Source organism: Heliconius melpomene, chromosome 1, assembly GCF_056956725.1.
Source record: "Heliconius melpomene rosina isolate 202511_hmr_F chromosome 1, ASM5695672v1, whole genome shotgun sequence".
NCBI lineage: Eukaryota > Metazoa > Arthropoda > Insecta > Lepidoptera > Nymphalidae > Heliconius > Heliconius melpomene.
Window position 1 is genome coordinate 2,206,108 of NC_140389.1, and position 17,606 is coordinate 2,223,713.

Below are 17,606 nucleotides of genomic sequence, written 5' to 3' on the forward strand. Positions count from 1 at the left end.
GCATGCAGCATCGTTTGTCCCCCATTTTTTAGTATGAAGCAGGGATTGAAATAACATTAAAAAATTGGTATCGTTACGCCGGGTTACTACGGTTGCTACGGTTATTTGATAAATAGCGTTACCATATTCACCTATGCATTTAGATAATTTTATCGTTAAGGTAACTTGAAATCCAAGGTATCAATAGGTATCGTTAAAATGGTATCATTATAAGCTAGTTTTGTTACCGTTGCTCTCGTCTAATAGCAACAGTATAACAACAATATGTAACTTGTGAATGTACATCGTTGGTTTTATAATTGTTAAGCATTTAATTTTTTTAAACTTAAATTTGTAAGTTGAATAAAATTATTATCATTATAAAAAATATTTTGTGAAACTTTCTTTTTTTCTTTTTCTTTTAGATTCACGTTGTATCCCGCACACAGCAGGGTAGGCAGAGGGAACCTAGTGTTAAGACACCCCGTTCCCCATTTTCTACCGAGTTCTGGAGGCATTGCGTGTTGAGTGGCAAAACTCAACGTGGAGACGCTACGTCGATCGGTGAATTGTACACAACGGCAACGTCGCGTAAAGGTAAAAAATAAAAGGATAATTTATACCGTTACTTTTTTAAAGTAACACATTTAACATTAAGATTTAACGCAAAATTAACCTTATTCCGTAAAGTTACCAAGTATCGCTACCAAATTGTAACGATACTTAGGTATCTATATGGTTTACGGTAATTCACGTTAATTTAAATGTGAATTGGTTACGTTACAAGCCCTTCTCTGGACGAGGTGGCAACACTAGTCAGAGCATACATTCGATTATAGATAAAATTAAAAAACTAAAATAAAATTCTTTCTAATGCCAATTGTGTTTGATAGCTGTCGTAACTCGTAAGTCGTTTATTAGACCAATTTTTGCTATTTGCGTCTTGTTCTCTTGTTTCAAAAGAAATTAATTCTAAGAAAGTAATTAACATGATAATAAATTGTCCATATACAGCATCATAAATATTTTAAGCTGACACGATGATGATAACTATTCATGGATTGCCTATTTCGGTATGTTATTTGTAATACGTATAGAAAATCGACAGAAAAGTAGATATTATTTTCTAGAGAGTAAATACTCAACTGCATGTTTGTCATTTTAGGCAAAGTATCATGATGTAAAGTTACTGATAAGGCAGCAATGTAACATTACCGACTTTATCCTTGATAGTTTATTAAGTGAGGATGATACCAAAAAGGTTAGAGTGGGTCTGGCTGATGATAGTGAAGGTAGTCACTTAATTAAATGCTTAAATGGATTTCACTTGCAAGGAAATATCTTAAGAGTAGTTCCGGTTGGCAAATCATCTGTAAGTATGATTAATTATTTGTTAAACTGGAATTAGTCTAAATAATTGTTTGAAATTTTTTTATGTATCTAATGATATTGTTTTAATGTAGACATTGTTTTAAAGCACCATATACCATATACTTCATTTGGCCAGGGATCGGAAATATTTTATATTTTATTTCTTTACTGAACAATTACACATATATAATACAATACAAATAAATATAATGCTAGGTGACTTAGAAAAAAGCTTAAGTTCATAACTTGCATTAACTAAATTATAATATTGTCTAATTCCAAAATTTTCATATGCTACTAGACTTCTAGTGAGGGGCAGAGATCATTTGAACAAAGACCAATATCTAGTTACCTAAGGCGTGAAACTACATATGTTATGTTATTTCATCATTGATGAAATTGATAAATGTAAATTATAATTATTAGCTAATAAGTTCTATAGACGTCATTCAATAGCGCCACAATGGCCTCTCCATAGATATTTTTTACTTTATATACTTTACTGACCTCCAATATAAAATAACATTTTTTTTATTTATGTCCCTTTTATTTCATGCCTTTGTGATAAGTATGTAGTGTTGTATGATATTTTGTGTCAAAGCATATAATCAAATATTAATTAACCACATAATTATGTCTTATTTCATGAAAACGAAATCCATAAAAATTATTTATATTTTTTATTTATTTCATTTTCATATCAATTATTATGCTAACTTTTTCTATTATTGAACATTATGTATTACTATACATATTTTTTTGTTAAACATTTTGTAGTCTATAACACAACACTCAAATACCTTTGAAGCAAGAGGCTCTTATCAACAAAATGACTACTCAAACCAAAATATTAATGAAAGAAATAGGACTCTTGATGCTGCAAGACCAACTAATTGGGCCCATAATCAGTGGGCGTCAAATCAACCAGTTCCTGTACAAAGTAACTTTGGTTATCAACAACCAGTAGCTACACCATATGGACAGACAGTGAGTATCATTCTTTTTATAAGAACCATTCACCCTTATATTCTATTCTATTCAGTCAATTTATCTAGTAAATACAGTTAACCTCTCCAATCAATTGATTTAGATAATCAATACAATCAATCAAGCATTTTCTTTAACCAATTGGACCAGACCATCAATTCAATCAATTTATCCAGTGAATCTATGCAATCAAACAACTCAGTTAATCAATCTAATTGGAGGGATTAAAAGTAATGGACACCACATTTATATCAATCAAATTGTTGACGAATCTAATTATAATTATGTTAGTTAATATATTAGATGTAATTCTTCATCTGAGATCTAAAATTTTAAGGTTAATGATACTCATTATATTACACCACAAACTTTGACCGTGCCTTGCTTTTGTGTTCTTTTTATAATCTTATTTTTTTGTAAAGAACCTAAGTAACTTTACTTAACCTTAGCCTAAAATAAAAATGTTGTTATATACTTTATTGAAAGTTGCATGATAACAATGGCAATTTAGTTGCATAAATAATAATTTTAACAGACAAACACTGTGACTAAACCACATTTTGAGCCAAGAGACGTGATACAGTCAAGTCGAGGATCTCAACAGGGTCAAAATTTTAGTTACAACCCTAAAAGTAACTTGATCAGCTTGGGGGTAAGATGTTGTTTTCTTTGTATTTTAAAGTGCAATGTAAATGTATACAAATAACTTAAACAACGGTTAACAGTTTTTAAACTCAAAACACACTCAAACGGTTACAGTTCAAGATGTAAGTCTTTAAAATTTGGTGGTAAAGTAGGAAATGGAGCTATAAAATTTTAATGACAATTTCAAGCATATCGAGCATATGCGTTTCTATCATTGTACTACACATTATAAAGTCTATTGTGTAGTTTTCGAAATTAAAAATTAAATTTTGACAGTTTGAGGCCCTCGTGGTGCAGCGGAACAAGGGTGCGACTGTAAACAAGATAGGTTGTGGTTTCGACTCCCACGCAAGAAAATGAAATATTTTCATCTCTTCGCTGGTGAGCAGGCAATGTGCGGCGTTAAGTTCTGTAACTTAATATGCAACACCTCAACAGTTTAGCGGAAGGTGAGGAACAGAGAGTTTTAGCACTAAGTTCCGTCTGCCTATCCTGCAATGCGCGGGGAGATAAAGCGTGACGCAAAAAAAAAGAATTCGCCGCGATTCAAAATATCAGGTTTCGATTGATGGAACCTAACACTACGGACACTACTGGAGATGAAAATATTGTGTTTGCCAACCTCACAACAATTGTTTCCTAATTACCCTTACAGCCACAAAACAAAGCCCAAATGCCGACTACCTTACATGAAATTCCTCAAGCACCAACTCGACCGACGTCTGGAAGATATCCAAATCAAAGTTACGATATGCCTTCTGAGAAACCAGTATGTTTACATAGTATATATAACTTGAATTGGCTATTTTACGCTTAAAATCGTGGGGTTTGATTTTATAGAAAAATATGAAGAAACAAATTGAGGCCGTTGTAGCTTATGGGCACTGTATCTTACTGTAAGCGCGACGGTTGTGTTCATTTCCATTCATGGGAAATTAATTGTTTGCATTTCCTCGCTCCGGTGACAATATATTGCATTACATTACTCAATATGCATGTTTCGAAAATTAAGTAGTGTGAGGATACAAAATAAACCTAAAAATACTTTAAATATAGTACAACTAAACATGAATTTCTATATTAACAAATATAATATTTTAAATAGTCATAATTACTATACCTAAAAATAACTAACAATAATCAAAATTTTAACAGATAACAATAATGAAAGAAAATTTTCAAGGCCCTAACCAATACAATTTAATGTCCAGTCATAACCAAGTTTATCAATCTCAAGGTCAAATATCTCCGTGGGCTAATCAGGTATTGTTCAAGTTTAAATTTAAGTTCTTGTTTATGTTTTGATAATACAAAAAAAAACATTTTTTGTTCGTAAGTAAAACGCACTCATTGGAAATGCTTGTTTCACAAAATAAATTCAAAAAAATGTTTTAAAGAAATGGAACATTTATTATAAATATATGTGTATAAAATTTTAAATGCTTAAATGGCTTAACACTTTTTATGCTTAAAACTATATAGGAATATTTTTTGTAAATTTTTATATGTTCTTATTTTTAACAATTGACATATAGTTATAATATTTCAGCAACCACAACAAAAATCATTTGAAAAGCCCGTATCAACATTTGATAAAAAACCTTATGATGACAGAAAATATCCATCTCAATCAAAACATATACAGGACCCATCCAAGTTGGATGATTCATACAAATATGACAAAAGTGTTCGAGGCTATTCACCACAAAGAAAAGATTTTAGAGATGTAGAAGAAAGAGCTCGAGCCTTTAAAGGAAATCAATATGCTGACAGAATAACTCCAGAAAGAAGAATGTCACCGTCTAATAGGAATGTCTCTTCTGCCAGACATTTTTCACCTGGTCGACAAATTTCACCATCTGGCAGACATGTTTTGACAGGTCGCGATTCTTCACCGTCAAGTCGGCATGTTCCACAATCTGGCCGACATTCATCACCACCAGGACGACATACAATTTCCACTGGACGTGTTTCTCCACAATCTGGCCGTCATGTACCATCTGGTGGTAGATATGTGTCGCCACCTGGCCGACATGTCGCATCGTCTGGTCGGCAAGTTTCTCCAACTGGCCGACATGTGTCCCCGTCTAGACAGATGTTTCCTAACACACAAATGTTAACTGAAAGGAAGATGTCTCCTTCTAGAAGAGACTCGCCGCAAGTAAGAAAAGAAGAATATGTTAGAGGAAGAAGAACGTCACCTCCATCACATTCACCAAGTAATTATTATTTTTATTTTGTATCATGTAAAATACCTGAAGATTAATTAATAAGTATAAAAAGTTAAATCATTTAGAGGGCATCTAATGTGAAGACATTCCGTTCCCCATTTTCCACCGTATTCTGGATGCATTGCATGTTGAGTGGCGGAACTCAATGCCGCGCTTTCGACTCGACACCAGTGTGAAGAAATGGAAATATAAATTTAAATAAATATTTCATCTCCAGTGGGGAGAAACCCACCAGTCGCATTTACAATCAGAGATATAAAATCTGTATTTATGTCCAGTATGGAAGTTTATATACAGTGAAACTCTTATTTGATTTACAAAAAGAAAACCTTAAGATAAATTAATGGTTACTTCTCTTAGTGGGCAGACGGCAATTACATCCATCATCAGACAGAGACATGCCGGTCCACGTCCGTCACGATTCACCAAGACGGCAGCCAAGGTACTGTAATTAAATACTTAAATAATTCATATTTTTAGTGTTCTGTACTTTTTAAAGAAAAAAGGAGCCCTTTTAAGATCATCCAGTTGTTTGTCGGTCTGTCTGTCTGTCAAGACCCTTTATCTCAGGAACACTTGGAGATATCGGGTTGAAATTCAAACCATATACTCAGATCTTCGGCCCCATGATTTTATGATAAAAACATATTTCTATATAATTAGAAAAAAGATATGGCAGTTTATATTGCAAAAAATGCATATTTCGACTGACTGAAAAAATTCCATACATTCTATCGATCTGTATGGTCAGTGTGGAAATAAGTAATAATTTATCCATATTATTATTGTTACTTTATCTCTCCATAATTTTCTACAGATATTGTGTTATATTGGGAAATAAAATCAAATAGACAGTATGCAAATTTTGAACAGATTTTAAATCTTTTATAGTGTACACTTAGAATTTTTTGACATAAAATCTTAAGTTTTTTAAACAGATTTTCTTCGCCTCATCATATGGATTCAAAACAAGCATATCAGGATGACCATCATATTGGCATGAAAAACATAAGACCTGCCTACGAACCACATATACAGGTAAGTTCATTATTGTTTAGAGATAATTTATGTGATATTATACATTAATAAATAAATAATTTGCTATAATAATATTTTTTGTTAAATAACTTTGGTTGGTTTAAGCTTGGTGAGATAATGGTTGGATGGATATTTAATTCTTGTTATGGCAGATGTATAAAAGCGTTAAGGCAAATTATGTTCAAAAATCAAAACAAAATTAAATAATGGATTTAAAAATTCTAGAGAAAAACATATGATATATGAAAAATACTTCACCACCACATATTTTGTATAAACCCCAATAAAAAAGCTCTTAACGTCCCTGCGTTAAGATATATAAGGTTCTAAAAAAGCTAAATTAAGTAAAGGTTGAAATATTGAATTTTGATAACTCAAGATATTAGAGACAAAATAAAATTAAGTTCATCTTATTCCCAGAGGAATATTTGTCAAAGTTTTTGGTAAAGTTTCCTAGAGAAATTTATATAAGAAGTATACAAGAAATGTTTCTTATACTAACGATAAGAAAATAACACTGTCGGCATCAAATCCTCATAAATCTAATCGACGAGAAGCTGTCGGACTTGTCGGACTTTATGTTCCTTCAATGATTCAAGAGTGCTTGCAAAAGAATATTTGAATAAAGAATATTTTAAATTTGAATTAAAAACAATACCATAATATAAATTTAAACACACAAAATATACTTGCAGTTGATCTAGGAAAAACGAACAGGGTCCAAAGAGGTCAAATGAAATCGTATAAGCGGCAATGTTCAAGAAACACATAAAATGGAGAAAATATTATAGAATGAAGTTGCAGTATTTTAATTCATCACAGTAAAAAATTACTGCTGAAGTGCTAGAGAACGTATGAAGGAAAAGGGATACAGTTGTAACTTGCGATACAGGTACTTATAAATAATAGAAGAAGATTGAGGACACATTCCATAAACAATAACTCGTTTATGTAAATTGAAAATAATCAATATAGATACCATAATACACGATATGAAACAGTAAACATGGAGAAAATTTTGTGTGAAACAGATGTTGAAAATTTAATATTAAAAACTTATGTCACATTGACATAAAATGAGAAGAAAAAATAAAGAGAGAAAAAATACTAAACGTAATGAAAAAAAAAAAAAATTCAGAACAGGATGCTGCGACATCTAAAAATACAATTGATTCACTGTGAAGTAATCTTCTAATCCTGAACAAATTTGTGAAACATTAAATATGATAACGATAAACGACGACAAGGATATATACGGATAGAACGGCTTCTTTCAATTATCCGTCATTAGTGTGGATATTTAGTTCCATAACGAAAACTACATCAAGAATATTGAAACAATGCCACAATTAAATAATTTGTAAGGCATTATTGTAGTAGTAACTATGTCTTTATTGATCTGTTCATCGTTATCAAGGTGGTTATTTATTCAATTCAAAAATTCATTAAATCTTTCAGGAAATCATTATAGAATGAAGTGATCAAATTCAGTTGAGGGCCCCGAATAATTGGATTAAATGATTTTGGGAGTTCAAATTTTATGCACTTTAGTGGTGTAAATTGGAATGAAAATTAATATCAGCAAGATATATCTGTATGTTGACGTTTAATTTAAATTTAATCGATGTAAGGACGTCTAATTATAACCACTAAATGAATACATTGATTGTCCCAGACAAGTCTTCAATCCAGGAGATTCCAAACAATCATATCAGCCTATTCGACCCGTGCCGTCCTGTCAAAGCCTTCAACCTTCTTCAGGCCGTCGGTCCAGCGAGCTGGAGGGCGCCTTACGCTACGCTTGCCGATCCGCGATCTCCACTCTAGGACTCGTTTGCTCTATCGGCCAGCAGTCTTTCTACAGACATGTCTAGCCTATTGCTATTCGGCCTGGTCCACAAGTTTCATGTCGCCCAACGTGCTATGGAGCAAACTATGCTTGGAGTCTCTTTGAAAGAAAATCAGAAATGAGGTTGCCCGGAAAAGAGCCGGAGTTACCGACATCGCTCGCAGAATTAGTGATAGAAAATTCACATGTAGTATAGCTATGTGGGGGTGACTAGTTGTTATAACTGTTTCTAATTTGTTATCGTTCTGATAACAAATTGGAAACTGTTATAAAACTTTTAAAAGAAAGTTGTTGATACATTATAATATTAGACTATGAACACGTATTGACTATATAACTATATAAGAATGTAAATGAACAGAGATATGATAAATTATTATCTGCATATTTATATGTATTTTTTACTCGAAAAAAAGTCGGAAAAATAAGCTTTACTTATTTTTTCACATGATAATAAACATAAAATGTCGCATTCTAAGCTACAGTATTCGAATCTATTTTCGTGTTGCATACTAAATTTCAATTTGCAGGCGCCAAATGAAGCTATGTACTCAGGTGGTTATCGTCCCAACATACATGATGAAGCAAACAAATTTCAATCGCGGTCTGAACACTGGAAGGAAAGAGAAAAATTTTCCTCCAAAAGCTTGATCGAAGATAGAAGAGACGGTCCAAGAATGCAGCAATTTGAGATTTCTAGAGCATCAGAACGGCCTATGTCTACTGAGCAAGATGCGAGTCGTTCCCGGTCACCGAAGCGTGATCGATCTCCGATGCGTGACCGCTTCAAGCGCCATTCTCCATCTCCTCGATCCCCAAGGCGGTCCTGGGCTTTAGAAAAACGTAGAAGTCCTGAAATTCGTGAACCGCCTCCGCCTCCAGTGTGGCCGCAAGAGAAAGAAGAATATTCACCACAAGTGAGACCTAAATTTCCTGAAAAAGAAATGGAAAAAAATAGTCCAGTATGGGAAACAAGAGAGAAGACACGCGATAGTTTCCTCAGTGACGACCGCCGCAACTTCCCAGATAAAAGGCACCCTGAAGTTGGGAAATGGAAACCAGTTCCCAAATCAAGCCCTCAGCTAAGTTCATCATCGAAATTTGAAGAGCCTACACTTACAAGAAAGGAATTTGAAAATCGACGGGAACTTATATGTGACGATCAAAATCGCAAACTGCAAATACATCCTGATCGTCTCGAAAAAGAGTATCGTCAGGAACGAAGTGGCATGGGCTACACATCAAATTTTGAGACAAAAGATGGAATGTCACGTAGAAGAGATGAATTTTCAGGTCACATAGAAGAAAAAAAGAAAGAGATTCTATTAAAGCAAAAGCAGTTACAAAAGGAAATTGAAGAAGTTTATAAAAGGGCTGTGGACTTTACGAAGAAAGCTGAAATGTATAGAAAAGGGGAAAGCAAAAGAGAAGGCAACTATGATGATGACCGTCGTCATAGTGAAGACCGTATCAATCCGAAGGAAATGCAACGCTTCAAGAAACAACCATATGAAGACGAACGAGGTCGTGAAAATTTTCGTAGAGACTATAAGTACAGCAGAGAAGACGACAGAAAAAGCGTTCATGAAGATATTAAGAAATCACGTCAAAATTTCGATGATACACAGAAATCTCGTAATATTGATCAAATAAAAAAAAAACAAAGAGCACTAGCTGAAGATATTTCACATTCAATTATGAGCAAACATGGCAAGTTCCTGTCTGGAGAAATAAAGAGACGTGTAACAGAGGAATTGAAATGGACTCTGTGTCAAAAAGTGGATGAATTGTTCAAAAACAAAGACCTCTCCGTTATAGAAATGAATGCGAAGTTCAACGCGAAATATACGTCTAAAGATCAAGAGAATATTTTCAACGACGTGATGCTTAGTATACCTAATCATTATAGAAATATGAAACGGCAGGCACAAGGTAAGACTTATATTAGTATAATACGGATAATAATAATAATAATAATATAATACTTTATTGCACAAATAAGAAGAGAAAAAAAAAATACAAATCATTAGAAACACGGATATTAGTATCCGGTTTAATATTTTCCATACTATTGTGTTCTGCGTGTATTGTTTATTATATATAATATAGGACAGCGAATATTAACTCAATTGCGATTATATTGACGAGAAAATGAAATAACTATCTTAATATAAAATATACCGCAAGTGTCAATGTTTATGCGAATAATTTCGGAAGTCCCCAATTTAGTATTTAATTTGCAATGTAATAATTATACATAAATAATTTACAGATGAATGTGACGTACCTGCAAAAAGCTCTAGGCGCTCATCTGAGCCAAGCGCTAATAAAGGTAACTATCCTGTGTATAAATAATTTTATTATTTACGGCAAAATATTTGCGTACAATTGCTTAGGTCGAGATTTTACATTAATTTTACTGTGTCGATTTCTTTATTCCACAGATTTACAATCGAAATATATGGATAAGCAAAGTAAGTATATTTTCTATTAAGAGCAGTTGTAATATATTGTTTTCAATATGACGTATGGTTATGGGATCCGGATTCAATGTCTTTTCTCAGTTCCAGATTGGAATGTTGGTTTAATGCAAGCTAATTTGCCTCTGAGTGATATGTCAATGGTAAATGCTCCGTTTATGGGGACTTTACCTATAAATTATCAACAGTATTTAATGCCCAACATTTATAAAGAAGCTCCCCAGCTCACAGGAGAAGACAAAAAGGATTGTGTATTATATATTTGTAAAGATGATTTTCAGCCTATATTGGAATATGAATCTGAGCTAATAAAGGATTTTTTAATTAAAAAACTTATTAAAGTAACCGAAACCTTACACGGTTGGGCTCCGGAATTTACTTTGAATAAACAAAATAGTGATTGCCGTCACGAGGTCATAGCTCGGGATGAACGTTCTAAAGATTGGCTTTTGAATATAGATTTCAGTGAATTCCAACATTTTAACGTCCTCGTCTATAATACTGAGGAATTGTGGTACGAAAGAGCGGCTATTTGGCTGCCAGGTCATTCCAGGCAGTCGAAAAATTTTGATCCGCTAAAGAAACTTATGTTGCAGAATAAACAACTGGAAGGCGTGAACATAGGTAAGTGGAAAACCGTGAAATTAATTTTAACGCCGAAAGGTACTCGGTTGTACGTGGACATGCCTCCATCTTCCGCACGTGCCTTGGAACTATGTAAAATGTTGCTAAGTTACGAATTGCAGAAGGTGAATGTGTTCTTAAAAGCGGTTGCGGTCGATAAAGATGCGTTTGACGCCGGCTTGAATGAGAAGTCTGTAACTTACGTCCCTCCCGGCGCGACCGCGGTAATGCCGTCGCTCGGTCAACATCCCGATTTGGTGAAAATGGCACTTAGGGGAAACAAACCGTTCACTCTACCTATGGCAAAGAAATTAAGAGACATAATCTTGCATAAATTGTTTAAATATCACGAACTAGGAGGGCAAAGTAAAACCGATTTCATTAAATATGGTTTTTGTCAAGGCGGATTCTTCGGTATTGTACCTGAAAATGAAGAATCCAAGAAGTGGCTATGTTCTCTTGACATGGGGAGAATACAACATCAACAGGTTATCATAATGGGTGCTGACGGGATGAAAACGAAATATTTCAAAATGCACATTACGATGCCTAGAAATCTGAATTTAAACGCCACGTCGGCTTCGTCGGCCTTCGAGCGCATCCGCCAAAGCAATCAGGGAGTGAAAGGCTTAAACTTTAGCCTATGGAAAAATCAAGTGCTTGTAAATGATATAAAGCGAATTAAAACTGTTTTAGAACTAGATATGGACTTAGAGTCAGTTGATACATTGTCCAAATTGAACTTTATGTTAGACTACGTGTGCAGTGGTACAAATTACGGCAGTCTACCGGTCACATCAGAATATTCGTTTGCAAAGTTGCAGGAACTTATCGCTAAACATAAAGAAGAAATGAGGGATTCATACGATGTGTCTAATATGGAGTTAGCTACGAGCTCAGATGATGAAGTTATTTGTCTAGATTAGCTAAGGTTTCACCAACATCATTATTTCAAAGTGATTTTACTAAGAGTATATTTAAGTTCTTTTTGTTTTGTACACCAAACGAAATAAGTTTGTTTAATAAAGGGTACACTTATTATTATCTTTTTTTTAATTCGTAAAAAAATATTGTAGACCTTTGTAAATACCAGAAACTTTTATGTGCAGTAATTTCAAATCTAAACATGGGAGCTGAATGAAATGCTTAAAAATTTAAATAAAGAGCAAAAATATCAAAAGACAATAATAAATATCAATATTTTGAAAGGTAAGTACCATTGCAATGTTTATTTTCTTTGGTATTGAAATATTATCGATTCATTAAATGTTTCAGTTCTCAACGAAAATTCAATTGAAGTCCAAAAGAGTTTCAGAAAAGCAATGTACAGTGAACATTGAGAAGTTTGAAGATTGGGACCTCGTCAATAGGTATAACATATTTTTACGTTGATTTATTCGTTTCCATTTCCAGGAAGTATCAACACAACGAGTCTTGACATATTGCTCTTGGTTTCTTGTTAAAGTTACTTCTTTGAATGTAGTAAGTATGTTTCGAGACGAACATTTCTTTAATGGATATATCGAATTATCTTGGACTTTTTCAGAATTAGAGGTAAAAAAGTGAAAACCAGAAAATTATTTATTTTTTTAGAAAAGTTGGTTCTACGTTTCAAATTATTATATATTATATTACTTCTTAACTTTATAGCCGACACGTCCATTTCACCTATTTTGGCATTCACGTGGTGTAATCTTATATTTAAAATTTCTCCTTAATCTCTTTCAACGGTATTTTTCTTCTAAAAATTACATAAAAATATTTTAGATATTAATTTCTATTACAGTTTAAAGTATATTATAATACTTAGAATTTTGTGTAAAATCAGCCACGTCGGAACTTTTAGGGCATTGTTAGATTTTGAATAATTTGTAATTGAACTTTTATTTTCTCCAACTTTGTCATCGGAAAAACGAGGAAAGGAATAAACATCGAAAAATATTCCTTTTTCGTCAACGTTTTAGAAACTTTTTATCAGACATAGGTGTTCTGTCAATCTTTTTCAATTGGAGGTTTTTCCGTAGATACTTGTTACTGAAGGCTAATGTAACAGGAAATCAATGCTAGTCCAAAAAAGGTAATTTTTGGTCTCATTTCAGCGTTCTATCATATAGCTTTTGAAGTAAATAAGAAGTAAGACAACTATTTTCCTTCTACGAAGCAACATCAACGTCTACAAGGCTCATTCTATTTCTGTTATAACTAAAATAATTTAATTAAAGTATAATAGAAAATAGATGAATGTAACAGATAATATATACCTTATTGATAGTGATTTAATAGCCGATATATATTGTTCTAGAACGAACGGCTGATCGTCGTGAAGTTGTGAAGAAACCTGCTAGCAGTGAGGCACAGAGCCATCGTGTGGCGGAAGCAACGTCCACAGAAAAGAAAAGTAAAAATAACGTAGAAGATAAAGGTAGAACATTTGTTATATAACGGTAGTTGTGTCTGTCATTAATACTTGGGTGATAACAAAATTTAATATTTGTGCAATAAAATAAAGAATTTTTATAAAATAAATTCTGTGATTAGTAGTGCATTTATAATATTTTCCTACAAACTTTCAAAATACTTGCGGTCTTTCGCTTGTATTTTAAAAATAAATAAGATTTAATTTTAATTAACGTAATCAATCAGAAAATATATTACGACGACGAGAGGACCTGGGCGAATATTTATTAAATATATTTATGATTTTTTTTTTAGTTTGGGGAGTGAATTTTAATAAACCATAAAACACATGTTCAATAAAATATTTTTAAGGGTCTGAATTTTAAATTTTATAAAAATCAGTGCCAGATTTTTCGATACAAACTTTCAACCCATATTTATTTATTATTCATCACCTTACGTTTAAAATTTCTCAAAATCCCTTCTTAGTGGGGTGTTCACATTATGAAAATATAAACATCTGTCCAGATTTCACGTTTCCACCATCAACAGTTACGGCTGTGCGTGTGTCTACCTCAGCCAGTAGGAACATCTCGTTTTATATATATATATATATATATATATAACCTGTGCTTAGATTTCTGTCTTTAGGGTACAAGTCTTCACGCTGTATCCCGAGCAGAGGGAACCTAGTGTTAAGACACTAGGTTCCCCACTTTCTGCCGAATTCTGGAGGTATAAACGTAAATAAATATTTCATTTCCTCGAGTGGGGATCGAACCCACAACCGTCGCGTTGCAGTCACACCCTTGTGCCGCTGCGCCACGACGGCCTCTGCTTTTACTTAAAAATTAAAAAAATATTTATAAAATTTTAAAGTATAAGTTCATTTTTCCTGTCTTAAGTCGGTACGTTAGAAGTAATTCCATTATAATTTAATTAATTTTCTTCGACGACTTGGTAATTTCCAGTTCCCTTTTAATGAGATTTCTTGTTCAACTAATATAATTTGATTCTAAAGACGTTCATATTTTGTTTTTAAAAATGTAATTAACACTGTAAGAAATAATTGTATTAAAATTGTGTGTATTTTTTTGCATATAACTAATAATCAAATATATAAAAAAGCATCGGCTTGACCGGCTCCAACCACTTCCCAAGGGATTCCGATTTTTACTTTGACGTCCCTGCAAAAAATAACTAAAAATATAAATTATATATAGAATTTGATAAAATTAAGGTTATACTTTACCTAAACAGAAATAGAAAAGACTCAAGGAAACAAAACTCCAACCGAAGAAGTCGAGGGGCAATTCCAACTGAATGATCTCATGACTTCAATATTGGAAGAAGAACTAAAGACCATAATGATTGAGGTATTAGAAATTAAATATTTTAATAGTAAATAATAATAATCAAATTAATTATAATCAACTTGAGGCCGTCGTAGCGCAGTGGCATAGGCATGTGACTGTAAGCGCGACGGTTGTGGGTTTCATTTCCACTTCACTGCCTCACTTTAGTAACAAGGCAAAACACGGCGGTGTTGAGTTACGCCACTCAATACGTAATGTGTGATGTGTCGAAGGTTCAGCGGTGCGTGGGGAACGGAGTGTTTTAACTCTAAGTTCCCTTTGCTTTGCATCTATATGCTATAACTAAAATTAAAATCTTTTAGAATAGAAGGTGCCTGCTTTACAGTTGTTCTACTTTGCACGATTGCTACTAGTTCATACATATACAGCTATTATACATATATAAGTTTTTTTTAGGTCTGGCAAGCTATACCAGATGATCCGCCCACTGAGGCTGAAAAATTTGTAGCTGATAAACTGAGATATGAAGCTAGCGATGATCTAAGAAATGTAAGCACTTTTTCTATTATTATTTTCTTATTACCTTTTACCTACGGCTGAGTCCCCGTTGTCAAATGGTAATAACTAAAAGTTGTGTATGACACACTCTTTAAGAGTTCGAGGTAACTGACCGCAGGTATATGAAAACAATTAGTATTGTCTTATAGCCTTGCTTGATAAATGGACTATCCACATTAAATAATTTTACAATTCCGATCAATACGTCCTGAGATTAGCGCGCACAAACACTTCAGCCTCATAATAAATATTAGTATGAATTCAATTAAAGATAACATATAACATGTAAAAACGATATTTTTAGTTTGTTTCTTAAAAAGTTACTTTCATTTTATTTTTCACAGGTTCTTGGACTTAACGTGACAAAACGACTACTTAATATCTACAATCCATTGATTGTGAAGGTATGTGTTAGAATATTTATTTATTTAGATTCTTTATTTTCCAACACAAGTCCAATAAATATTAACAAACGAAAAAGTGTGATAGTGATAAGATAGCGATTATATATTTTTTAAATAATTATTTACAGTTGCAATTTTCTTGTCGTCCGAAAAATGGGGGCTTTTTACAATTTCTGAAGACATACAACGTGAAAACTTATAGACGTTTTAATAAAGATGTCAATATATTCGTCGCGCGACTTACTTCAATAACAGATTTTGATAAATTATGCACGAAAAAGGAACTGCGATGTGGTAATTTAAAAATATATAATTTTTTTTAGCTTTACGCTGTGTTCCACATTTAGTAGTGTAGTCAGAGGGAACATAGTATTAAGATAGATCGTCATGCACTGCACAAATTTTGAAAATAATTTATTCTCCTAAGTGGGAATCGAACTCGCAACCATCACGTGTAGCCGCACAGTTAGCCGCACGGCTTGAGTTTAAATGAAAAAAATACTTAAATATAATACGAAAAAACTGAACTTGGAATTTTGTCTGTATATATATTTATATTCTAAAACTTCAGGTAATGCAAAAGTAATTGCGACACCAATCTATAAATTTTCAAAATGCCCGGAAAAATTAATTACTATATTTAATTATAATGATGAAGAAGAAAGTAAAGTGGAAAATAAAGAATATAACGACAGCGAGGCTAAAGATGCTAATAAGTCAGAAATTGATTCTAAAAATGAAGAAACCAATATTGAAACCAAAGGTCTCGAAGACAAAAGAAAAGATAAAAAAAATGAAGAAAAAATTAAAATAAAACCAGTCAAAAGTGAGGAAAATAAAGCATCGAATCAAGACATGGCTACTAAAGTTGAACCTAAAATTGACTTTAAAAAAGAGAAAGAAACAGATAATAAAGGAACAAAGAAAATTGAATTAGACAATAAACCTGAAGGTGAAAACGTTAAAAAAATTACACCACAGATTAAAAATAATGGTATAGATCCTAAAAAAGAAACAGATAAAATAATTAAAAATATTTCCAAAAATGAAAAGCCAAAAGTGACTCCAGTAAAGAAAGTAACAAACGAGAAAGCATTTTTAGATGAAGAAGTAATGGAGGACGAAGTTCAAGAATTTAATGCTGGTGATGAAATGAACGATGAAGAAATATTAGCTTTAATATCAGAAGGAGTAGTTATTGATGAGTGTATAGGTTCCGATGGAGAATAGCTTCGAAATTTGTTTCTTTGTATGTAAATTGTAGTATGAGTATATGTTAATTGATTTTGGTTGTAACTATATATGTTAATGTTATATCAAAATATTTTTTAAGATGTATTAGACAATGTAGGAAAATAATACATTATAATAAAGCAGTAGGTCGGCAGTTGTTTTATTTTTCTTCCTTTTATTTTTTTCTCCATATTTGAATGATAAAAATACAAATCATATAAAAAAAAATTCAAAAATCGTCAAAACAGGATTAAATGTTTCTTTAATTATGCAACGAAAAATGCAAGTTAGATACATTATGGATTTTGCTATGGGAAAAGGAAAAGATTTTTTTTTTATTCAATGTAAAAATAAAATATGTAATATATATGTGAATGTGTGAATGATTAAGTGACAAAAAGTTAGTTGTGGCGCAAAGGCACAATCGTGCTTCTATTAACGCGACAGGTTGTGGGTTCTATCTTCACTAGATGAATGGGAATATCGCATATTTT

The 17,606-nt window shown here is 32.6% G+C and overlaps 1 protein-coding gene across 5 annotated transcripts; it reads left to right on the forward strand.

The window, feature by feature from the left end:
• The first annotated feature begins 786 nt into the window (after window positions 1–786).
• LOC146540923 (uncharacterized) lies at window positions 787–17,275 on the forward strand. Of its 5 annotated transcripts, XM_085208199.1 has the most exons (18): window positions 793–1,052; window positions 1,145–1,351; window positions 2,128–2,337; window positions 2,873–2,989; window positions 3,638–3,751; window positions 4,138–4,245; window positions 4,532–5,201; window positions 5,574–5,655; window positions 6,140–6,251; window positions 8,631–10,032; window positions 10,373–10,432; window positions 10,545–10,574; window positions 13,507–13,626; window positions 14,862–14,977; window positions 15,374–15,466; window positions 15,820–15,879; window positions 16,008–16,173; window positions 16,451–17,275. In XM_085208199.1, exons 1-18 carry the CDS (start codon window positions 1,020–1,022, stop codon window positions 17,107–17,109), a joined length of 4,359 nt encoding a protein of 1,452 aa, XP_085064325.1. In that variant the 5' UTR covers window positions 793–1,019; the 3' UTR covers window positions 17,110–17,275. The 5 variants fall into 5 exon arrangements, with proteins under 5 accessions (XP_085064307.1, XP_085064315.1, XP_085064325.1 ...); XM_085208207.1 differs by lacking the exon at window positions 10,545–10,574 and having other exon boundaries at window positions 794–1,052; XM_085208215.1 differs by lacking the exon at window positions 10,545–10,574 and having other exon boundaries at window positions 794–1,052; window positions 6,152–6,251.
• The last annotated feature ends 331 nt before the right edge of the window (window positions 17,276–17,606 follow it).